This window comes from Nerophis lumbriciformis, linkage group LG01 (genome assembly GCF_033978685.3).
Source record: "Nerophis lumbriciformis linkage group LG01, RoL_Nlum_v2.1, whole genome shotgun sequence".
NCBI lineage: Eukaryota > Metazoa > Chordata > Actinopteri > Syngnathiformes > Syngnathidae > Nerophis > Nerophis lumbriciformis.
This window is the reverse complement of record NC_084548.2, coordinates 74,510,138-74,537,500: the sequence shown is the minus strand read 5'-3', so window position 1 is coordinate 74,537,500 and position 27,363 is coordinate 74,510,138. Positions and strand designations below refer to the sequence as shown.

At 39.1% G+C, this 27,363-nt stretch overlaps 1 protein-coding gene across 1 annotated transcript in view; it reads right to left on the bottom strand.

Annotated features, from left to right (window-relative positions):
- Window positions 1-27,363, bottom strand: part of plxna2 (plexin A2) — a 665,104-nt gene that overhangs the window by 253,256 nt on the left and 384,485 nt on the right. Inside the window, exon 6 of the mRNA XM_061925716.2 lies at window positions 14,725-14,848. Within this exon, the coding sequence (XP_061781700.2) occupies window positions 14,725-14,848 (124 nt within the window). The remainder of the gene's footprint in view (window positions 1-14,724; window positions 14,849-27,363) is intronic.

Sequence of the window (27,363 nt, the reverse complement as noted above, 5' to 3'; positions counted from 1 at the left end):
ATGACAACATGAATAGTTGATGGATGAATGATGACAACATAAATAGTTGATGGGTGAATGATGACAACAAGAACAGTTGATGGATGAATGATGATAACATGAATAGTTGATGGATAAATGATGACAACATGAATAGTTGATGGATGCATGATGACAACATGAATAGTTGTTGGGTGAATGATGACAACAAGAACAGTTGATGGATGAATGATGACAACATGAATAGTTGATGGATGGATGATGACAACATGAATAGTTGTTGGATGAATGATGACAACATGAATAGTTGATGATGAATGACGACATGAATTGTTGATGGATGAATGATGACAACATGAATAGTTGATGGATGGATGATGACAACATGAATAGTGAATGGATGAATGATGACAAAATGAATAGTTGATGGATGAATGATGACAACATGAATAGTTGATGAATGAATGATGACAACATGAATAGTTGATGGATGAATGATGACAACATGAATAGTTGATGATGAATGACGACATGAATTGTTGATGGATGAATGATGACAACATGAATAGTTGTTGGATGAATGATGACAACATGAATAGTGAATGGATGAATGATGACAACATGAATAGTTGATGGATGAATGATGACAACATGAATAGTTGATGGATGAATGATGACAAAATGAATAGTTGATGGATGAATGATGACAACATTAATAGTTGATGGATGAATGTTGACAACATGAATGAATGAATGATGACAACATGAATAGTTGATGGATGGACGATGACAACATGAATGAATGAATGATGACAACATGAATAGTTGAATGGATGGATGATGACAACATGAATAGTTGATGGATGGATGATGACAACATGAATAGTTGATGGATGGATGATGGCAACATGAATGAATAAATGATGACAAAATGAATAGTTGATTTATGAATGATGACATCATGAATAAGTGAATGGATGAATGATGACAACATGAATAGTTGATGGATGAATTATGACAACATGAATAGTTAATGATGAATGATGACATGAATAGTTGATGGATGAATGATGACAACATACATAGTTGATGGGTGAATGATGACAACAAGAACAGTTGATGGATGAATGATGACAACATGAATAGTTGATGGATGGATGTTGACAACATGAATGAATTAATGATGACAACATGAATAGTTGTTGGATGAATGATGACAACATGAATGAATGAATGATGACAACATGAATAGTTGATGGATGGATGATGACAACATGAATGATGACAACATGAATAGTTGATGGATGAATGATGACATCATGAATAGTGAATGGATAAATGATGACAAAATGAATAGTTGGACGAAAGATGACAAGATGAATAGTTGATGAATGATGACAAGATGAATAGTTGATGGATGAATGATGACATCATGAATAGTTGATGGATGAATGATGACAACAAGAACAGTTGATGGATGGATGATGACAACAAGAACAGTTGATGGATGGATGATGACAACATGAATAGTGAATGGATGAATGATGACAACATGAATAGTTGATGGATGGATGATAACATGAATAGTTGATGGATGAAAGAAGACAACATGAATAGTTGATGGATGAAAGATGACAACATGAATAGTTGATGGATGAATGACAACATGAATAGTTGATGGATGGATGACAACATGAATAGTTGATGGATGGATGATGACAACAAGAACAGTTGATGGATGGATGATGACAACATGAATAGTGAATGGATGAATGATGACAACATGAATAGTTGATGGATGAATGATAACATGAATAGTTAATGGATGAAAGAAGACAACATGAATAGTTGATGGATGAAAGATGACAAGATGAATAGTTGATGGATGAATGACAACATGAATAGTTGATGGATTAATGATGACAACATGAATAGTTGATGGATGGATAATGACAACATGAATAGTTGATGGATGAATGATGACAACATGAATAGTTGATGGATGGATAATGACAACATGAATAGTTGATGGATGAATGACAACATTTGCTGTGTGTGCTCTATAGCCCAGACATGATAGTATGAGTTACAAATATTTGATGTACAATATTTGTCAAAGTCATGTTTTCATGGCTTCTTTCAAGGGTGTGAGAGGATTATTCTAGTAGGTTATATATATATATATATATATATATATATATATATATATATATATATATATATATATATATATATATATATATATATATATATATATATGCAGATGCTGGCGTTTGAAGTGTTTCTCAGGAGAGTCGGTGACACGGCGCTTGAGGACTCAGCCTATAAATAAGCAAATATAGATTTAGATGTCATGTGATCGCGCTCCGCAGCCGGAGATCATCATCATCATCATCATCATCATCGTCATCATCATCGTGTCGTGTCGCCCTCGTCTTCCTCCTATTTGGGCCACACTCGCTGTTTGAAGTTTGCCTTTTGTGCTTTTTCTTCCTCCTCATCTGCCTGACAACTAAACGCCGGCGGGCTGCTGGGAGCCGCCGGGCAGCCCAGCAGCTTGACTGGCGGCGGCCCTCGTTAGCGAGCCGCTGATCTTGAAGCATACTTGCCAACCTTGAGGCCTCCGATTTCGGGAGGTGGGGGGTGGGGAGGGGGGCGGGGCATGGTCCAGGGGGGGCGTGGTTAAGAGGGGAGGAGTATATTTACAGCTAGTCAAGTATTTCATATATATATATATATATATATATATATATATATATATATATATATATATACTCAAGTATTTCATATATGTATATATATATATATATATATATATATATATATATATATATATATATATATATATATATATATATGTGTATATATATATATATACTCAAGTATTTCATATATATATATATATATATATATATATATATATATATATATATATATATATATATATATATATATATACTCAAGTATTTCATATATATATATATATATATATATATATATATATATATATATATATATATATATATATATATATATATATATGTGTATATATATATATATACTCAAGTATTTCATATACCAACCGAGATGTACCGCCCTGATAGCCTGAATGTAAACAAATGCTATGGGTGGATCTACACCTGACATCCACTGTAATGATACCAAGTACAGGAGCGTATCTAGTGTGATACTACTTGTTGTCATCATCCATCCATCAACTATTCATGTTGTCATCATTCATCCATCAACTATTCATCTTGTCATCATCCATCCACCAACTATTCTTGTTGTCATCATCCATTCATCAACTATTCATGTTGTCATCATCATCCATCAACTATTCATGTTGTCATCATTCACCCATCAACTATTCATGTTGTCATCATTAATCCATAGACGATTCATGTTGTCATCAGTAATTTATTCATGTTGTCACCATCCATCCATCAACTATTCATGTTGTCATCATTCATCCATCAACTATACATGTTGTCATCATCCATCCATTTACCAATAATTTTGTCATTATTCATTCGTTCATTATGCATGTTGTCATCATTCATCCATCAACTATTCATGCTGTCATCATTCATCCATTAACTTTCATGTTGTCAGCATTCATCCATCAACTATTCATGTTGTCATCATCCATCCATCAACTATTCTTGTTGTCATCACCCATCCATCAACTATTCATCTTGTCATCATTCATCCATAAACAATTCATGTTGTCATCATTAATGTATTCATGTTGTCACCATCCATCCATCAACTATTCATGTTGTCATCATTCATCCATCAACTATTCATGTTGTCATCATTCATTTATTCATGCTGTCACCATCCATCCATAAACTATTCATGTTGTCATCATTAATCCATCAACTATTCATGTTGTCACCATCCATGTATCAACTATTCATGTTGTCATCATTTATCCATCCACTATTCATGTTGTCATCATCCATCCATCAACTATTCATCTTGTCATCATCCATCCATCAACTATTCATCTTGTCATCATCCATCCATCAACTATTCATGTTGTCATCATTAATCCATCAACTATTCATGTTGTCATCATTCATTTATTCATGTTGTCACCATGCATCCATCAACTATTCATGTTGTCATCATTCATCCATCAACTATTCATGTTGTCATCATTAATCCATCAACTATTCATGTTGTCATCATTCATTTATTCATGTTGTCACCATGCATCCATCAACTATTCATGTTGTCATCATTCATCCATCAACTATTCTTGTTGTCATCATCCATCCACCAACTATTCTTGTTGTCATCATCCATCCATCAACTATTCATCTTGTCATCATTCATCCATCAACTATTCATGTTGTCATCATTAATCCATCAACTATTCATGTTGTCATCATTCATTTATTCATGTTGTCACATGCATCCATCAACTATTCATGTTGTCATTAATTAATTCATGTTGTCATCATCCATCCATCAACTATTCATGTTGTCATCATTCATCCATTCACTATTCATGTTGTCATCATCCATCCATCAACTATTCATGTTGTCATCATTCATTTATTCATGTTGTCACCATGCATCCATCAACTATTCATGTTGTCATCATTCACCCATCAACTATTCATGTTGTCATCATTCATCCATCAACTATTCTTGTTGTCATCATCCATCCATCAACTATTCATCTTGTCATCATTCATCCATCAACTATTCATGTTGTCATCATCCATCCATCAACTATTCTTGTTGTCATCATCCACCCATCAACTATTCATCTTGTCATCATTCATCCATCAACTATTCATGTTGTCATCATTAATCCATCAACTATTCATGTTGTCATCATTCATTTATTCATGTTGTCACCATGCATCCATCAACTATTCATGTTGTCATCATTCATCCATCAACTATTCATGTTGTCATCATTCATCCATCAACTATTCATGTTGTCATCATTCATTTCTTCATGTTGTCACCATACATTCATCAACTATTCATGTTGTCATCATTCACCCATCAACTATTCATGTTGTCATCATTCACCCACCAACTATTCATGTTGTCATCATTCACCCATCAACAATTCATGTTGTCACCATCCATGCATCAACTATTCATGTTAGCATTCATCCATCCATCAACTATTCATGTTGTCATCATTCATTCATTCATGTTCCAGCTTTTTTGAAACATGTTGCAGGCATCAAATTCCAAATGAGTTAATATTTGCCAAAAAGAAGAAAGTTTGTCAGTGTGAACATGAAATATCTTGTCTTTGCAGTCTATTCAATTGAATATAAGTTGAAAAGGATTTGTTGTATTCTCTTTTTATTCACCATTTACACTAGGGATGTCCGATAATGGCTTTTTGCCGATATCCGATATTCCGATATTGTCCAACTCTTTAATTACCGATACCGATATCAACCGATACTGATATATACAGTGGTGGAATTAACACATTATTATGCCTAATTTGGACAACCAGGTTTGGTAAAGATAAGGTCCTTTTTTTTAAATATTAATAAAATAAAATAAGTTAAATAAATTAAAAACATTTTCTTGAATAAAAAAGAAAGTAAAACAATATAAAAACAGTTACATAGAAACTAGTAATGAATGAGAATGAGTCAAATGAAGTGTTAAAGGTTAGTACTATTAGTGGACCAGCATCATGTGTGCTTACGGACTGTATCCCTTGCAGACTGTATTGATATATATTGATATATAATGTAGGAACCTACCAGAATATTAATAACAGAAATATGTGAATGAGTGTAAATGGGGGAGGGAGGTTTTTTGGGTTGGTGCACTAATTGTAAGTGTATCTTGTGTTTTTTGTTGATTTAATAAAAAAACAACAACAAAAAAACAAAACGATACAGATAATAAAAAAAAAACGATACCGATCATTTCCGATATTACATTTTAAAGCATTTATCGGCCGATAATATCGGCAGGCTGATATTATCGGACATCTCTAATTTACACAACGTGACAACTTCACTGTTTTTGGGGCTTTGTAGTTTAGGCTCCTCTTCAAATGTTTTCTTCTGCTTGTTGAATGTTTAAGTAAAACCTTCCCGGTTGTGCCGACATGACAATCAGATGTTTTGCTCATGAGCCTACCCTTCCTCCTCCTTCTCACATTTCTCAAAGCAGATGTAAACATCTTGAAGACTTCTTTGTCTCTCTCTCTCTCCTTCCACTCCTTTCTTTCTTTCTTTCTGTAGCAGCGTAAACTTTGGAATAAATACTTAATGAACGGGAAAGATAAAATGGATAGGGGGAACAATTCCCAAATGTTTCCAAGTAAGATAAGTCTGTGTAACATGAACAGCGTGAGGTTACAATATCCAGAATTTAAAAGTCGTTTCTTGTTTGTGTTTAAACAATTTCGCTCATGTTTAATTATGGAAGGAGAGCGAAGACTTTGGTGAACTAAAGTGAGTTTACTTCCGTCCCAAACGAACCAATCGGGGACAATTTTGGCAGAGATGCTTGATTACAGCAATCAACGCCTTTTGTCCAACGTTGAATTCCCCGAGTAACCTCTCGCGCTAATTAGCCTCCTCGTGCCAGCGGGGTAGAGAGGCGTCTGCGTGGCGGATAAACACTCCAAAGTCGCCGCTACACAAAGTCGTCTCGTCTCCCGAGTGTCGAGTCTTTTCGCCTTTTTCCTGAAGCAGGCTGGCCTAATTGGCGTGAGGCGCGATAAAGGTGACTGGATTGTTTCCTCCGTGTTTTATTGCTCCTGGGCGGGAGGAGGCGTCGTCATGGCGATAGCTAAACCGGGGGCCCCGCGGAATTTTTTTTTTGGTGCGGAAATTATCGCCTGAGAAATGTCAGCTTTAAGCAGCGGTCAATATTAGCGGTTAGAGTGTGGCGAATCTTCGTGTTGAACTCTAAACTTGTTGGAATAATTGTTTGTAAGTTATCACAAAAGAAACGTTGTGTTGCATTGTGTTCCTGATAAGAAGATGAATGCTGTCACTGTGATTTCAACACGGAGAGACGGCAGGATCTGCTCAACTTCCAGAGGAACTCTCTTTGAAGTGTTCAACGAACTCTCTTTGAAGTCAACGCTATTTACGACCCGCTGCCCTTTTCTTTCTTTTCTTTCTTTAGTTTATTTGGAACATGAACACACTTACATCATAACACATCGCACAATTTCATATCATTTAATTTTACATCATGCCCGAAAAGGAGTAGGAAGAAGCAAAGCTTATTTAATCCTACCCCTTTCCCACTTCAAGCGTTTACAAATATATAGAATCATTTACTGACCTTTTTATATAATAAAATAACATCTATGAATTAGTATACAACAGTTTTGTAATATCTAATTAATTAATTAATTCAGTCATTATTAACATACTGAGATGAAGAATATCTTATTTTCAATAAGGTTGAAAGTAAGGCTGAAACGACGCGTCGACGTAGTCGACGTCATCGGTTACGTAAATACGTCGACGCCGTTTTTGTGCGTCGGCGCGTCGCATATTTACGTCACACTACTTTACTGTCATGGCGGAGCGCAAAGCAGACGATGCGAGCGAGGGGAAAAAAGCACGCCAAAAGTCGTCAAAAGTGTGGGAGTATTTCAATAAACGGCCTAATAATGTTGTTGTATGCACACTGTGTCGAGCGGAAATGGCCTATCATAGCAGCACAACGGCTATGAACGAACATTTGAAAAGAAAACCCCCGACAGCGTTCTTGCCATCACCATCAACAAGTCAATCGTCCGCGTGCGTATACGTTGTCATTATTACACAAAAACATGAATGTGTCATTTGTATCTGCGTTGTAAATTCGTAAACTAAAGCACCGTTTCGCTCTGAGAGGCGCGTTTGGCGTGCCTGTTCAGTGTTTACAAAGACGCGCTCCTCTTTAACGCTGTGGAGAGGCGGCGGCGGCGAGCGAGCGGCAATCGTGCCCAGGTGATCCGCGCAGTTGGAAGAGAAAAGACTTTGTGTAAAATTAAAAGATTGTAAACCTGGCAAAGCCGTCTGGCGTTCAGTCTGTCGGTCCTGAAAGAACCCCACGGCACAAGACGTGTCACAAACGCTAACGTTAATTAGTTGTGCAAATACCTTTTACAACATTAACAGTTACATATACTATGTACAAACCAACAATTCACTTTCACTTTAATCATACTATCATTGTTGTGTTATTAAGCAAAATAAGCAATACTTTTACTTTTGTTGAAATGTTTACACTGTACACTTTTTTGTATTGGATGTTTAGCTTTATTTTTGCACATTTTAGCAAATAAGCAATACTTTTACTTTTGTTGAAATGTTTACACTTGTTACAGAATATTTCCGTTTTGCACTTTTTTGTATTGGATGTTTATCTTTATTTTTGCACATTTTAAAGCAAAAATAAGCAATACTTTTACTTTTGAAATGCTTATACTATTCCAGAATATTAAGATTTGCACTGGATGTTTACTTTTATATTTGCACATTAAAAAGCAAATAAGCTACTTTTAATTTTGTTAAATGTTAAAAGTTTTAAATGTTTACATTGTTACAGAATATTTTGTCATGTTGTTGTCAATGTTGACTGACTAGTGGCCATACTTTTTTTTTTTGTAAATAAAAGCCATGCCTTTTGAAAAAACTGGCCTGCATTTATTTTTTCCTCTTCATTTTAAATAAATTAAAAAAAAATCGGTAAAAGGAAAAATAATCTATAGATTAATCGAAAAAATAATCTATAGATTAACCGATTAATCGAAAAAATAATCTATAGATTAATCGATAGAAAAATAATCGTTAGCTGCAGCCCTAATATATATATATATATATATATATATATATATATATATATATATATATATATATATACACATTTATATATATATATATATATATATATATATATATACATACACACACACATATATATACAGTATATAATTTATATTTATTTATTTTGCCGTTTTTGTTTACATGTTAAAGGTGTTTTAATGAATATACATGCATGTTTAACACATATAGATTCCTTTCTTTCATGAAGACAAGAATATAAGTTGGTGTATTACCTGATTCTGATGACTTGCATTGATTGGAATCAGACAGTAGTGATGATAACATCCACGTTTTCAAATGGAGGAGAAAAAAAGTTCCTCCTTTCTGTCTAATACCACATGAAAGTGGTTGGTTTTTGGCATCTTATTTGTCCAGCTTCCATATTCGTTTTTATACACTTTACAAGAAATACATTGGCGGCAAACTCCGTAGCTTGCTAGCTTGTTTGCGCTGGCTTTCGGAGACTCTTGTTTTGAAAGCGCAGGCGCGATGGAGCGGCACTTTTATTGTGAAGACAGGAACTGTGCAGTCAGTCTTTAGGCTTTTGACGGGATGTACGGTTGAAATAAAAAAGGGTCTTTTTCCTTTTTTTGTTGTAAATAAAAGCCATGCCTTTTGAAAAAACTGGCCTACATTTATTTTTTCCTCTTCATTTTAAATAAATAAAAAAAAAAAATCGGTAAAAGGAAAAATAATCTATAGATTAATCGAAAAAATAATCTATAGATTAACCGATTAATCGAAAAAATAATAATCGATAGATTAATCGATAGAAAAATAATCGTTAGCTGCAGCCCTAGTTGAAAGTATTTCTCATAATTCTTCTTCTTTGTACTCTGTAAGCACTATTATTTTGAACAACCTCTTACACTGGATCATATCAGTACAATCTTTAACTTCTTTACTTCATCCATTCCATCATTTAATTCCACATACTGATATGCTAAAAGTTCTAAGTGTTGTACGTGCATATAAATGTTTTCAATTATTTCTCCTCTTTAGTTGAGAAGAATTGTTGTACATTTTTTGGTAGCAGGTTATAGTTTGCTTTGTACATCATTTTAGCTGTTTGCAATTTTACCAAATCACCAAACTTTAATATTTCTGACTTAATAAATAAATGTTCTCTATATCCAACATTATGTATTATTAGGGCCCGCACGGCCCATTGCAAAAGGACTCCCAAAGGGAGTCCTTATGCAATGGGACATAAGGACCTATTGAATTTGTAAGGTTTTATTATTCTTTTTTCTTTATTCTTCCGCCGCCTCTTTGAGCACTAATTTGACCCACTTAACATGCTTCAAAACTCACCATATTTGACCCACACATCAGGACCTGCGAAAATTGCCTTTTAGTAAAAAAAACAAACCACAAAACTCAAAATTGCGCTCTAGCGCCCCCTAGGAAAAAAACAACTAGACTGCCTGTAACTCCCACTAGGAAGGTCGGACAGACATGAAACAAAAACCTCTATGTACGTCTGACTCAGACCTAGCTTTTATAATGGTACATTCTCGGGCTAAAATCAACAGGAAGTTGGCTATTCCCCCTTCAACACAAAAAAGTACTAAAAACAGTCACTTTTGCCTCTTTGAGCTGTAATTTGACCCCCTTAACACGCTTCAAAAATCACCAAAATTAACGCACACATCAGGACTGGCTAAAACTGTGATCTAATGAAAAAACCTAACCCCAAATCTAAAAATTGTGCTCTACCGCAATTTTTTTTATAAAACGCAGAAATAACTGCTCCTCAGGAGAAAAAAATTACAAAACTGCCTGTAACTCCCACTGGGAAGGTCGGAGAGACATGAAACAAAAACCTCTATGTAGGTCTTACTTAGACCTACATTTCATAAATTGACAACCCCCAGCAAAAATCAACAGGAAGTTTGCTATTCCCCCTTCAAAACAATTTTTTTGTAAAAACCGGTCACCTTCCTTCAAAAACTATCTCCTCTGAGCGCGTTTGTCGTTTCGCCTTCAAACTAACACAGGTGAGAGATTAAACCCTTGACAGAACAGTTTTTTAATACCTGCTCCGGTTTTGATTTTATGACCCTTCAAAGACCCGCTGCGCTGATGCTGCGGCGCTACTGTTTTTTTTAAGATGGCTGCTTAAAAGCAGGAAGCACCAACGTGCCCACACAATGCAGACAAGGTAGGTACACTAGACAAAAGTATTGGGACACTTCAGACTAAAAGTAGACAAAAGTATTGGGACACTTAGGACTAGCACCTGCCAAATACGCGGGCCCGAACAACGCTGCTTGCAGCTTTAATTCTAACTGATCTTTTTTGTAACACGGTTAGCGAATGTAGCGCACATTTGTAGTTATTTCCCCATATTTCCACCAATAACTCAGATATGGTAACACTAGCGAGCAGTAGAGAATATGTAGTGATTTTTGGCCCAGGACATATTTTGCTTTATTCATTATTGAAATGTTTTTTGCCACCTTATGTTGTATGTTTTGTATATGAGATTTCCAGTTCATTTGATCATCTATTAATACTCCCAAAAATCTAGTTTATTTTACCCTTTCAATGTCTACTCCGTCTATTTGTATTTGATGCTCTTTTCTACTATTACCAAATAGCATTATTTTAGTTTTTAGTTTTACTGAGATTCTTTTGAAGCAACTGTGGTCAGGAGACGGGAGGGGTTGTCCATTGTCCTCCAACACCTGCCCCAGCCGGATCCAGGAAGAGCCCAAGCCCGAGAAATCCTCTTCTTGGTCTTTCAAAGCGACCGAAAACAATGACTGTTTTACATACTCCCCATTCCTGCTGTGACATGTGTTGGTGCGTGAACATTGAACATCTGAATAAAAGAGGAGACGAAAACCTTCTTCGTCTGTACAGAGAGTGCAGTGGCCGTGTCTCTCCTCAATATTGAGTCCAAATTGAATTCTGTCTCTGTTTGATTCCTTGCCTTTTGTCTTGTTTCATAGATGTCCTCAGTGTTTGAACGTGACAAAACTCAACACTTCAATGTACCTCCAAATTAGGGTTGTCTCCATACCAATATTTTGGTACTGGTACCGGTACCAAAATACTTTGATACTTTTCTAAATAAAGGGACCACAAAAAATGTCATTATTGTAACAAAAAATGTTAGAGTACATGAAACATATGTTTATTATTGTCATTTAGTCCTTAAATAAAATAGTGAACATACTAGACAACTTGTCTTTTAGTAGTAAGTAAACAAACAAAGACTCCTAATTAGCCGAGGTGTGGACTCGAGTCACATGACTTGGTCTCGATTCATGAATTTGATGACTTTAGACTGGACTTGACAACATGTAAAGTCTTAGACTTTAACAGACCTCCGATTTCGGGAGGTGGGGTGGGCGTGGTCGGGGGTGGGGCGGGGGGCGTGGTTAAGAGGGGAGGAGTATATTTACAGATAGAAGTCACCAAGTCAAGTATTTCATATATATATATATATATATATATATATATATATATATATATATATATATATATATATATATATGTATGTGTGGGAAAAAAATCACAAGACTATTTCATCTCTACAGGCCAGTTTCATGAGGGGGGGGGGGGGGGTACCCTCAATCATCAGGAGATTTTAATGGGAGCATTCGCATACCATGGTTTATATAGGGCACAGAGTGGGTGGGTACAGGCTGGCGTAGGGGCGTGGTGATTGGCTCATGTGTTACCTAGGAGGTGTTTCCGTCTGTGGCGGCATGCTGTTACAATTTCGCTGCGCTTGTTGAGGGATGACAGGTCTGGACGGTAAATAATAAACAGTTTCTCTTTCAAGCATAGGTTGCATCTTTTATTACCACTATTGTAAGGTGTGCTGGATGCAAGAATTTGCCATGTTATTGAATATTCAACATTATTGTCTTTGAGGTCCCAAATGTGTTTGCTGAGTTCTGTGGTATTCCGTAGGTTTTGGTTCCTGAAAGAAGCCTTGTGATTGTTCCATCTGGTTTTGAACTCTCCCTCGGTTAATCCTACATATGTGTCGGATGTGTTAATGTCCTTGCGTGTTACCTTAGATTGGTAGACAACTGATGTTTGTAAGCACCCCCCGTTGAGAGGGCAATCAGGTTTCTTTCGGCAGTTGCAGCCTTTGTTGGTTTTGGAGTCGCTCTGTCCGGGGGCCGACGGCTCATTTGCAATTGTTTTGTTGTGGTTTGAGATAACTTGTCGTATATTGTTCATGCAGCTGTAGCTCAATTTAATGTTGTTCTTGTTGAATACTTTTCTTAGGGTGTTGTCTTTGGGAAAGTGTTTGTCAATCAGATTGAGAAATTTGTGTCCAATGTTAGTTGAGACGTTTTTGCTGTATGGGGGGTTGTACCAGATGATGTCGTTTCGTTTTCTGTTCTTTTTTGGTTGGTTTCCTGGCGTGGGTTCATAGGTGAGGGTGAAATTGTATCCGCTTTCATCAAGGGCTTTTTGGTATATATATATATATATATATATATATATATATATATATATATATATATATATATATATATATATATATTTATTTTATTATATATATATATGTATATATAAATAAAATAAATACTTGAATTTCAGTGTTCATTTATTTCCACATATACACACACATAACACTCATCTACTCATTGTTGAGTAAAGGGTTGAGTTGTGCATCCTTGTTCTATTCTCCGTCACTATTTTTCTAAGCATGCTGAACACCCTCTCTGATGATGCATTGCTGTGTGGCACGCACAAAAGTGCTTTCATCAAATGCACTAGAGTCTGGAATCTTCCATCTCTCCCTAGTATGGCCCAAAACCGGTCATTCTTTGCTTCTGAGGAAGATCTTCAGTGCCAAGCACTTGGTAGTCCACTACTACAATCGCAGCTGCGGCTTGGAATTTACAAGCTGTTATGAGAGTAGCGTATGTGTGTGTGTGTGTGTGGCCCTTTAATAGGTGAACATGTGAGGTAAGTGACGTCAGTGAGTGTGTGGGCGGGAGAAGAGAGGGAGCGGTAGCGTGAGTGCGGGCGGGACTAGTTTGTTTTGTGTTGGATTGGCTGTGTGGAAGCAATCAATAAAGCAAGATTTGCAACTAATCGCCGGACTCAAGCAGAAAAGGTGCAACAAAACGTATTTCTTCATCTGACTCGTCGTCGGCGTCGCCATGGCTGTATCTTCCTCGTTTTGGAGCATCATCCCTACTTATGACTTGCAAAACAATGACTTGCCACCTCCGGCATTTTGTTACTTGACGCTAACGGCCTGTCGTGCTAACCGTTAGCACTTTGGTTCATTTTGTTCTTTCAAGCATGTTAACTTTTTAGCACGTTAACGCTATTGCATGCTGGGTTTGTTTCGCCCATTTTGTTACTAGACGCTAACGGGCTATAGTGCTAACTGTTAGCACTTTGGTTCATTTTGTTCTTTCAAGCATGTTAACTTTTTAGCACGTTAACGCTATTGCATGCTGGGTTTGTTTCGCCCATTTTGTTACTTGACGCTAACGGGCTATAGTGCTAACTGTTAGCACTTCGGTTCGGCCTTGGCCTTTCGGCTTCCGCGCGCAATTCCTCCTCATGTGTTGTTTCCACGCAGGAGTCTCCAGCGTATGCTCACACACGTTTTGGCCCCGAAGTTCGCCGGGCAACTTTCGACGCCCACTCAGCCTCCCACACAAACACATCTTGGCGAGCGTGCAGACTTCTAAGGTAGCGAGCGAGCGAGCGAGCGTACGGGCGCTGAAACGCCAACACGAAGCTCTTATGAACCCTTCCCGCCTCATGTTTATGCATGGCGCACACAATCAAGACCAGGGAGTTATTGCAGGCCTTTTTGGCGTCCCTACGTGGGCAAGCGGGTATGTAGATGAGCCTGTTTATTCATTTCATTAACGCCTGAGTGCTTTTTCATTATGTGTGCAAACTGCAAACTTACTGTCACGCTGGGCTCGGACACTGCGATGCTGTCCGGGTGCACGGTGGCCTTCACGCACTGGTCCAGAGAGGCGGCGAAGCGGTAGGGCTCGCTGGCGCGGTCGCAGCGGTTCCTCCGGGAGCACCTGGGGAGGAGAAAGGTGTGCTCACGGTGAGGTGTGTCACTTCAACCCCTTCACTTAAACCCGAGAAAAATAAAGCCCCGAGCAAGCCCCCAAATATCTCAGAATCAGCGTTCTGTTTTTTGGTCTTTTTTTTACACATTTCGTGGATAAATAGCCCCCTTATATACAAATTAGGGTTGTCTGAGTCCATTTTGTACTGCTTGTCCCTTTTAATGTGTACAAAATAATAGGTGTATAAATGACACAATATGTTACTGCATAGACTAACTAGGAGTATTGCCGTACTAATGAATCAAAAACGGTACAAGACTGTTTGACGTCACATCGTGACATTGCTGGTTTTACCAGCAGAGGGAGCATGTTGGGCAGCGCACACACACAGAGTACTTACAAGCAGACACAGTGTGTAGATAGAAAAAAGGGAGAATGGACGCATTTTGCTGGAAAAAGTTAAGATGTTATAACACTGAAACACTACTTCTAAATCACTAATCCTCGCCTCCGTGACGACAAATAAAGTAAGTTTCTTACAAGTAGCGTTATCACTGGAGGAGGAGGAATAGCGAAACATGCTTCACTACACACCGTAGGAGGATACAATAGCTCACCGCCGTCACAATGTAAACAAATGCCATGGGTGGATCTACACCTGACATCCACTGTAATGATATCAAGTATCTAATCGATACTACTATGATCACATTGATATTTTTTAGCATCACAAAATATTTTTTCATTTTAAAAACATCATATTATGTTTATAAAGTCAGTAAATATGTCCCTGGACACATGAGGACTTTGAATTTGACCAATGTATGATCCTGTAACTACTTGGTATCGAATCGGTACCTAAATGTGTGGTATCATCCAAAACTAATGTCAAGTATGAAAGAAGAGAAGAATAAGTGATTATTACATTTTAACAGAAGTGTAGATAGAACATGTTAAAACAGAAAATAAGCATATATTAACAGTAAATGATTTTTACAGTTTGTCCCTCATAAAGTGTACAAAATAATAGGTGTATAAATGACACAATATGTTACTGCATAGACTAATTAGGAGTCTTTGTTTGTTTACTTACTACTAAAAGACAAGTTGTCTATTTTATTTAAGGACTAAATGACAATAATAAACATATGTTTCATCTACACTAACATTTTTTAGTAAAATAAAGACAATAATGACATTTTTATGTGGTCCCCTTTATTTACAAAAGTATCGAAAGTATTCAAATACATTTTGGTGCCCGTACTGGTACCAAACTATTGGTATTGGGACAACACTAGACACAATCCAAACAACCTTCCCTAGTCATGGTGCAAAAAAAAAAAATGCAAAAAGCAAAATTGTGGATACGTGTGAACGTTGTTTATATTATGAAACATTTGTACAGTTTGTCCCTCATAATGTGTACAAAATAATAGGTGTATAAATGACACAATATGTTACTGCATAGACTAATTAGGAGTCTTTGTTTGTTTACTTACTACTAAAAGACAAGTTGTCTAGTATGTTCACTATTTTATTTAAGGACTAAATGACAATAATAAACATAAGTTTAATCTCCACTAACAGTTTTTAGTAAAATAAAGACAATAATGAAATTTTTTTGTGGTCCCCTTTATTTACAAAAGTATCGAAAGTATTCAAATACATTTTGGTGCCCGTACTGGTACCAAACTATTGGTATCGGGACAACACTAGACACAATCCAAACAACCTTCCCTAGTCATGGTGCAAAAAAAAAAGAAGCAAAATGCCAAATTTTGGATACGTGTGAACGTCGTAGATATAATGAAACATTTTTACAGTTTGTCCTTTATAATGTGTACAAAATAATAGGTGTATAAATGACACAATATGTTACTGCATAGACTAATTAGGAGTCTTTGTTTGTTTACTTACTACTAAAAGACAAGTTGTCTAGTATGTTCACTATTTTATTTAAGGACTAAATGACAATAATAAACATATGTTTCATCTACACTAACATTTTTTAGTAAAATAAAGACAATAATGAAATTGTTATGTGGTCCCCTTTATTTACAAAAGTTTCGAAAGTATTCAAATAAATTTTGGTACCCGTACTGGTACCAAACTATTGGTATCGGGACAACACTAGACACAATCCAAACAACCTTCCCTAGTCATGGTGCAAAAAAAAAAAAAAAATGCAAAAAGCAAAATTGTGGATACGTGTGAACGTTGTTTATATTATGAAACATTTTTACAGTTTGTCCCTCATAATGTGTACAAAATAATAGGTGTATAAATGACACAATATGTTACTGCATAGACTAATTAGGAGTCTTTGTTTGTTTACTTACTACTAAAAGACAAGTTGTCTAGTATGTTCACTATTTTATTGAAGGACTAAATTACAATAATAAACATATGTTTCATCTACACTAACATTTGTTGTTACAATAAAGACAATAATGATTTTTTTTGTGGTACCCTTTATTTAGAAAAGTATCGAAAAGCATCGAAAGTATCGGAAAAAATTTGGTACCTGTACTGGTAGCAAACTATTGGTATCGGGACAACACTAGACACAATCCAAACAACCTTCCCTAGTCATGGTGCAAAAAAAAATGCAAAAGGCAAAATTGTGGAAACGTGTGAACGTTGTTTATATTATGAAACATTTTTACAGTTTGTCCCTCATAATGTGTACAAAATAATAGGTGTATAAATGACACAATATGTTACTGCATAGACTAATTAGGAGTCTTTGTTTGTTTACTTACTACTAAAAGACAAGTTGTCTAGTATGTTCACTATTTTATTTAAGGACTAAATGACAATAATAAACATATGTTTCATCTACACTAACATTTTTTAGTAAAATAAAGACAATAATGACATTTTTTTGTGGTGCCCTTTATTTACAAAATTATCGAAAGTATTCAAATAAATTTTGGTGCCCGTACTGGTACCAAACTATTGGTATCGGGACAACCCTAGACACAATCCAAACAACCTTCCCTAGTCATGGTGCAAAAAAAATGCAAAATGCTAAATTGTGGATACGTGTGAACTTTGTATATATTATGAAACATTTTTACAGTTTGTCCCTCCATAATATAGACAAAATGATAAGTAGATAAATGACACAATATGTTACTGCATAGACTAATTAGGAGTCTTTGTTTGTTTACTTACTACTAAAAGACAAGTTGTCTAGTATGTTCAACATTTTATTTAAGGACTAAATGACAATAATAAACGTATGTTTCATGTACACTAACATTTTTTGTTACAATAAAGACAATAATGACATTTTTTGTGGTCCCCTTTATTTACAAAAGTATCGAAAGTATTCAAATAAATTTTGGTGCCCGTACTGGTACCAAACTATTGGTATCGGGAACAACACTAGACACAATCCAAACAACCTTCCCTAGTCATGGTGCAAAAAAAAAAAGCAAAAAGCAAAATTGTGGATACGTGTGAACGTTGTTTGTATTATGAAACATTTTTACAGTTTGTCCCTCATAGTGTGTACAAAATAATAGGTGTATAAATGACACAATATGTTACTGCATAGACTAATTAGGAGTCTTTGTTTGTTTACTTACTACTAAAAGACAAGTTGTCTATTTTATTTAAGGACTAAATGACAATAATAAACATACGTTTCATCCACACTAACATTTTTTAGTAAAATAAAGACAATGATGAAATCTTTTTGTGGTCCCCTTTATTTACAAAAGTATCGAAAGTATTCAAATAAATTTTGGTGCCCGTACTGGTACCAAACTATTGGTATCGGGACAACACTAGACACAATCCAAACAACCTTCCCTAGTCATGGTGCAAAAAAAAAAAAAAATGCAAAAAGCAAAATTGTGGATACGTGTGAACGTTGTTTATATTATGAAACATTTGTACAGTTTGTCCCTCATAATGTGTACAAAATAATAGGTGTATAAATGACACAATATGTTACTGCATAGACTAATTAGGAGTCTTTGTTTGTTTACTTACTACTAAAAGACAAGTTGTCTAGTATGTTCACTATTTTATTTAAGGACTAAATGACAATAATAAACATATGTTTCATCTACACTAACATTTTTTAGTAAAATAAAGACAATGATGACATTTTTTGGTGGTCCCCTTTATTTACAAAAGTATCGAAAATATTCAAATAAATTTTGGTGCCTGTACTGGTACCAAACTATTGGTATCGGGACAACACTAGACACAATCCAAACAACCTTCCCTAGTCATGGTGCAAAAAAAAAATGCAAAAAGCAAAATTGTGGATACGTGTGAACGTTGTTTATATTATGAAACATTTGTACAGTTTGTCCCTCATAATGTGTACAAAATAATAGGTGTATAAATGACACAATATGTTACTGCATAGACTAATTAGGAGTCTTTGTTTGTTTACTTACTACTAAAAGACAAGTTGTCTATTTTATTTAAGGACTAAATGACAATAATAAACATATGTTTCATCTACACTAAGATGTTTTGTTACAATAAAGAAAATAATGACACTTTTTGTGGTCGCAAAGTATCAAAATAACTTTCCGGTACCAAACACTCTACAAAATAAAAGTATGTAGGATTCATGCTGATATCGAATGGGATTGATATCGATAAAGTTTCCAGTATGGGTGTGATATTGGAAGTAAACAAACTTGTGTTGGGACACCTGAGACTGTTAGGTCACTTTTTACTTGATGAGTGGCGTTTCATGACAAAGTGACATCACCCCTCTAGTGGTGACATCACCACTCTAGTGGTGACATCACCACCTAGTGGCCTGCTATGTAAATGACACTCATTTCTCTCCCCTGCTAGCGCTAACCTTCAGCCAGCAGCGAGCCCACTCCCACTCCCACTCCCACTCCCACTCCCACACTCCGCCCCGACCATGCACTCATTAAAAGTGTGTCCCTATTAAAAGTGTGTGTTGTGTGTCAGCCAGCAGAGTCTGAGTGCTTCCTAGCGCCTCTAATTGGACTCCGCCGGGTCAGACGCCGTCCACCGCGCGGCGGCTGATGGGCTGATGGGCCGCCACGCCGAGCTGCGTGTGTCGGTGAGGCTGCAACACGCACGCACACACACACACACACACACACACTCACACACACACACACACACACACACACACACACACACACACACACACACACTCCACTTCCTGCTGACTCGCAGCTACATCTCCATCCCACGCACCTGAGCACAATTATGTTATCAGAACTTGAGAACACACACACTGTACACACACACACACACACTGTACACACACACTGTACACACACACACACACACACTGTACACACACACTGTACACACACACGCTGCATGAGAACACACACACACTGTACACACACACACACACACACACACGCTGCATGAGAACACACACACACACACACACACACACGCTGCATGAAAACACACACTGTACACACACACACACACACACATTGCGTGAGAACACACACAATGTACACACACACACGCTGCATGAGAACACACACACACACGCTGCATGAAAACACACACTGTACACACACACACACACATTTCGTGAGAACACACATAATGTACACACACACACGCTGCATGAGAACACACACTGTACACACACACACACACACACACACACACACACACATTGCGTGAGAACACACACAATGTACACACACACACACGCTGCATGAGAACACACACACTGTACACACACACACACATGCTGCAGGAGAACACACACTGTACACACACATGCTGCATGGAAACACACACACTGTACACACACATGCTGCATGAGAACACACACACATTGCTTGAGAACACACACACTGTACACACACACGCTGCATGAGAACACACACACACTGTACACACACATTGCATGAGAACACACACACTGTACACACAGATGTTGCATGAGAACACACACACTGCACACACACACACACACACACACACACGCTGCATGAGAACACACACACTGTACACACACACACGCTGCATGAGAACACACACACATTGCTTGAGAACAAACACACTATACACACACATACTGCATGAGAACACACACACTGTACACACACATTGCATGAGAACACACACACTGTACACACACACTGCATGAGATCACAAACACTGTACACACACATGCTGCATGAAAACACACACACTGTACACACACATGCTGCATGAGAACACACACTGTACACACGCATGCTGCATGAGAACACACACACACTGTACACGCACACACGCTGCATGAGAACACACACACTGTACACACACACACACATGCTGCAGGAGAACACACACTGTACACACACACACACACACACACTGTACACACACACTGTACACACACACGCTGCATGAGAACACACACACACTGTACACACACACACACACACACGCTGCATGAGAACACACACACACACACACACACACACACGCTGCATGAAAACACACACTGTACACACACACACACACACACATTGCGTGAGAACACACACAATGTACACACACACACACGCTGCATGAGAACACACACACACACGCTGCATGAAAACACACACTGTACACACACACACACATTTCGTGAGAACACACATAATGTACACACACACACGCTGCATGAGAACACACACTGTACACACACACACACACGCACACACACATTGCGTGAGAACACACACAATGTACACACACACACACGCTGCATGAGAACACACACACACACGCTGCATGAAAACACACACTGTACACACACACACACACACATTGCGTGAGAACACACACAATGTACACACACACACGCTGCATGAGAACACACACACACATGCTGCATGAGAACACACACACATTGCTTGAGAATACACACACTATACACACACATGCTGCATGAGAACACACACACTGTACACACAGATGTTGCATGAGAACACACGCACTGCACACACACACACGCTGCATGAGAACACACACACATTGCTTGAGAACAAACACACTATACACACATATACTGCATGAGAACACACACACTGTACACACACATGCTGCATGAGAACACACAAACATTGCTTGAGAACACACACACTATACACACACATGCTGCATGAGAACACACACACATTGCTTGAGAATACACACACTATACACACATGCTGCATGAGAACACACACTGTACACACACATGCTGCATGAGATCATACACACATTGCTTGAGAACATACACACTATACACACACACATGCTGCATGAGAACACACGCACTGCACACACACATGCTGCATGAGAACACACGCACTGCACACACACACACACACACATACACACACACTGTACACAGACACACACACTACACACACACACACACACACACACACACACACACACACACACACACACACACACACACACACACACACACACACACCCACTGTACACACACAGTCCACACACAGTCCACACACACACTGTACACACACACACACACACACACACACACACACACACACTGTACACACACAGTCCACACACAGTCCACACACACACTGTACACACACATTGTACACACACGCTGTACACACACACACACACACACACACACTGTACACAGACACTGTACCCACAAACTGTACACAATGTACACACACACACACACACACTGTACACACACACACACACACACACACTGTACACACACACATAAACACACACACACACACACACACTGTACACACACACACTGTACACACACACCTAAACACACACACACACACACACACACACACACACACACACACACACACACACACACACACACACACACACACACACACACACACACACATGTGCTCCCTGGGGGTGTAAATAGATCCTGCTGGTGTCTTCAATCACAACATATTTCATATTTTGCTATAAAGATGAATTGTTACTCTTTTAAGGCCTTTTTTCATCCCATTACTTTAAAGAAGGATCCAACATGTTGTCAACACAAAGTGTGTATTGTTGTTATGAAGTGTGTTGATACACATGTTGTCAACACAAAGTGTGTATTGTTGTTATGAAGTGTCTTTATACACATGTTGTCAACACAAAGTGTGTATTGTTGTTATGAAGTGTGTTTATACACATGTTGTCAACACAAAGTGTGTATTGTTGTTATGAAGTGTCTTTATACACATGTTGTCAACACAAAGTGTGTATTGTTGTTATGAAGTGTGTTGATACACATGTTGTCAACACAAAGTGTGCATTGTTGTTATGAAGTGTCTTTATACACATGTTGTCAACACAAAGTGTGTATTGTTGTTATGAAGTGTCTTTATACACATGTTGTCAACACAAAGTGTGTATTGTTGTTATGAAGTGTGTTGATACACATGTTGTCAACACAAAGTGTGCATTGTTGTTATGAAGTGTCTTTATACACATGTTGTCAACACAAAGTGTGTATTGTTGTTATGAAGTGTCTTTATACACATGTTGTCAACACAAAGTGTGCATTGTTGTTATGAAGTGTCTTTATACACATGTTGTCAACACAAAGTGTGTATTGTTGTTATGAAGTGTGTTGATACACATGTTGTCAACACAAAGTGTGTATTGTTGTTATGAAGTGTGTTGATACACATGTTGTCAACACAAAGTGTGTATTGTTGTTATGAAGTGTGTTGATAGAAGTCACATGTGCAGTCATTGATTCATTGGATGAAATGGAGCTGGCGAGGTGGGCGGGGCCATGCGGGACGGCTGCTGTTGCCATGGTTACGTGACAAGGCCATTATCCGTGTGTAGTTGTAGTCTGACCCTCGTGTCGCTCTCATTAGTGCACAACGCCCGACTTCTTCGTCAAGACAAACTACGTTTTAGTGGGACCAAAAAAAATCATTTTAAAAATCACTAAATTAGGGGACATATTTAAGAGGCGCACACACACTGTCAGGAAGGTCTACTACGCTACTTTATTTAATGTTGTCATTATGGTGGTACTTAATGAATACTTAGGTCTACTACACTACTGTATTTAATGTTGTCATTATGGTGGTACTTAATGAATACTTAGGTCTACTACACTACTGTATTTAATGTTGTCATTATGGTGGTACTTAACGCATACTTAGGTCTACTACACTACTGTATTTAATGTTGTCATTATGGTGGTACTCAATGAATACTTAGGTCTACTACACTACTGTATTTAATGTTGTCATTATGGTGGTACTTAATGAATACTTAGGTCTACTACACTACTGTATTTAATGTTGTCATTATGGTGGTACTTAATGAATACTTAGGTCTACTACACTACTGTATTTAATGTTGTCATTATGGTGGTACTTAACGCATACTTAGGTCTACTACACTACTGTATTTAATGTTGTCATTATGGTGGTACTTAATGAATACTTAGGTCTACTACACTACTGTATTTAATGTTGTCATTATGGTGGTACTTAATGAATACTTAGGTCTACTACACTACTGTATTTAATGTTGTCATTATGGTGGTACTTAATGAATACTTAGGTCTAATACACTACTGTATTTAATGTTGTCATTATGGTGGTACTTAACGCATACTTAGGTCTACTACACTACTGTATTTAATGTTGTCATTATGGTGGTACTTAATGAATACTTAGGTCTACTACACTACTGTATTTAATGTTGTCATTATGGTGGTACTTAACGCATACTTGTTAGTTTGTGTTGTAGATAAGGGGACTAATAAAAAAGAAGAACAAGATGCATCATCAACACAAAACAAGTTGATGGACACAAAGTTAGTGACATAAATAAAGTTGGACACAAAGTTAGTGACATAAATAAAGTTGGACACAAAGTTAGTGACATAAATGTTCTCCTCAGAGACACGACTCATCTCACAAGCTCAGCTTTGTGCTCAGGACATTTTTGTTTGGGTCTCTGCTTTTGTGTCAGTAAGACTCTAACCCTAACCCATTGATGATGTCATCACTTTGAGCTGCAATCATAAGGCCAGCGGGCCCAAGAGTCATCGAGTCCTCTCATTCTCATCCCGTCTCCTCATCCCGTCTTCTCATCCCGTCTCCTCATCCCGTCTTTTCCTCCCGTCTTCTCCTCCCGTCTTCTCATCCCGTCTCCTCATCCCGTCTTTTCCTCCCGTCTTCTCATCCCGTCTTCTCATCCCGTCTTCTCATCCCGTCTCCTCATCCCGTCTTTTCCTCCCGTCTTCTCATCCCGTCTTCTCATCCCGTCTTCTCATCCCGTCTCCTCATCCCGTCTTTTCCTCCCGTCTTCTCATCCCGTCTCCTCATCCCGTCTTTTCCTCCCGTCTTCTCCTCCCGTCTTCTCATCCCGTCTCCTCATCCCGTCTTTTCCTCCCGTCTTCTCATCCCGTCTTCTCATCCCGTCTTCTCATCCCGTCTCCTCATCCCGTCTTTTCCTCCCGTCTTCTCATCCCGTCTTCTCATCCCGTCTTCTCATCCCGTCTCCTCATCCCGTCTTTTCCTCCCGTCTTCTCATCCCGTCTCCTCATCCCGTCTTTTCCTCCCGTCTTCTCCTCCCGTCTTCTCATCCCGTCTCCTCATCCCGTCTTTTCCTCCCGTCTTCTCATCCCGTCTTCTCATCCCGTCTTCTCATCCCGTCTCCTCATCCCGTCTTTTCCTCCCGTCTTCTCATCCCGTCTTCTCATCCCGTCTTCTCATCCCGTCTCCTCATCCCGTCTTTTCCTCCCGTCTTCTCATCCCGTCTCCTCATCCCGTCTTTTCCTCCCGTCTTCTCCTCCCGTCTTCTCATCCCGTCTCCTCATCCCGTCTTTTCCTCCCGTCTTCTCATCCCGTCTTCTCATCCCGTCTTCTCATCCCGTCTCCTCATCCCGTCTTTTCCTCCCGTCTTCTCATCCCGTCTTCTCATCCCGTCTTCTCCTCCCGTCTCCTCATCCCGTCTTTTCCTCCCGTCTTCTCATCCCGTCTCCTCATCCCGTCTTTTCCTCCCGTCTTCTCCTCCCGTCTTCTCATCCCGTCTCCTCATCCCGTCTTTTCCTCCCGTCTTCTCATCCCGTCTTCTCATCCCGTCTTCTCATCCCGTCTCCTCATCCCGTCTTTTCCTCCCGTCTTCTCATCCCGTCTTCTCATCCCGTCTTCTCCTCCTGTCTCCTCCTCCCGTCTCCTCCTCCCGTCTTCTCCTCCTGTCATCTCATCCCATCTTCTCCTCCCGTCTCCTCCTCCCGTCTTCTCCTCCCGTCTCCTCCTCCCGTCTACTCCTCCCGTCTACTCCTCCCGTCTACTCCTCCCATTTTGTCCTCTTGTCTTCTCATCCCGTCTTCTCCTCCCGTCTCCTCATCCCGTCTCCTCCTCCCGTCTTCTCCTCCTGTCATCTCATCCCATCTTCTCCTCCCGTCTCCTCCTCCCGTCTCCTTCTCCCGTCTTCTCCTCCCGTCTCCTCCTCCCGTCTACTCCTCCCATCTACTCCTCCCGTCTCCTCCTCCCGTCTTCTCCTCCCATTTTGTCCTCTTGTCTTCTCATCCCGTCTTCTCATCCCGTCTCCTCCTGTCTTCTTCTCAGCCTGTCTTCTCCTCCTGTCTCCTCCTCCTGTCTCCTCTTTCCGTCTCCTCATCCCGTCTCCTCATCCTGTCTTCTCATCCCGTCTCCTCCTGTCTTCTTCTCAGCCTGTCTTCTCCTCCTGTCTCCTCCTCCTGTCTCCTCTTCCCATCTCCTCATCCCGTCTCCTCATCCTGTCTTCTCCTCCCGTCTTCTCCTCCCATCTTCTCCTCCCGTCTCCTCATCCCGTCTCCTCATCCTGTCTTCTCCTCCCGTCTTCTCCTCCCATCTTCTCCTCCTGTCTCCTCATCCCGTCTCCTCCTCCCGTCTCCTCCTCCCGTCTCCTCATTCCGTCTTCTCCTCCCGTCTTCTCCTCCCATTTTCTCCTCTTGTCTTCTCATCCCGTCTTCTCCTCCCGTCTCCTCCTCCCGTCTCCTCATTCCGTCTTCTCCTCCCGTCTTCTCCTCCCATTTTCTCCTCCCATTTTCTCCTCTTGTCTTCTCCTCCCGTCTTCTCCTCCCGTCTTCTCCTGTCTTCTTCTCCTCCTGTCTCCTCCTCCCGTCTCCTCCTCCCGTCTCCTCATCCCGTCTCCTCATCCCGTCTTCTCAGCCTGTCTTCTCCTCCTGTCTTCTCCTCCTGTCTCCTCCTCCCGTCTCCTCCTCCCGTCTCCTCATCCCGTCTTCTCATCCCGTCTCCTCCTCCCGTCTCCTCCTCCCGTCTTCTCCTCCCGTCTTCTCCCGTCTTCTCATCCCGTCTCCTCATTCCGTCTTCTCCTCCCGTCTTCTCCTCCCGTCTTCTCATCCCGTCTCCTCATTCCGTCTTCTCCTCCCGTCTCCTCATTCCGTCTTCTCCTCCCGTCTTCTCCTCCCGTCTTCTCCTCCCGTCTTCTCCTCCCATTTTCTCCTCTTGTCTTCTCATCCCGTCTTCTCCTCCCGTCTTCTCCTGTCTTCTTCTCAGCCTGTCTCCTCCTCCTGTCTGCTCCTCCCGTCTCCT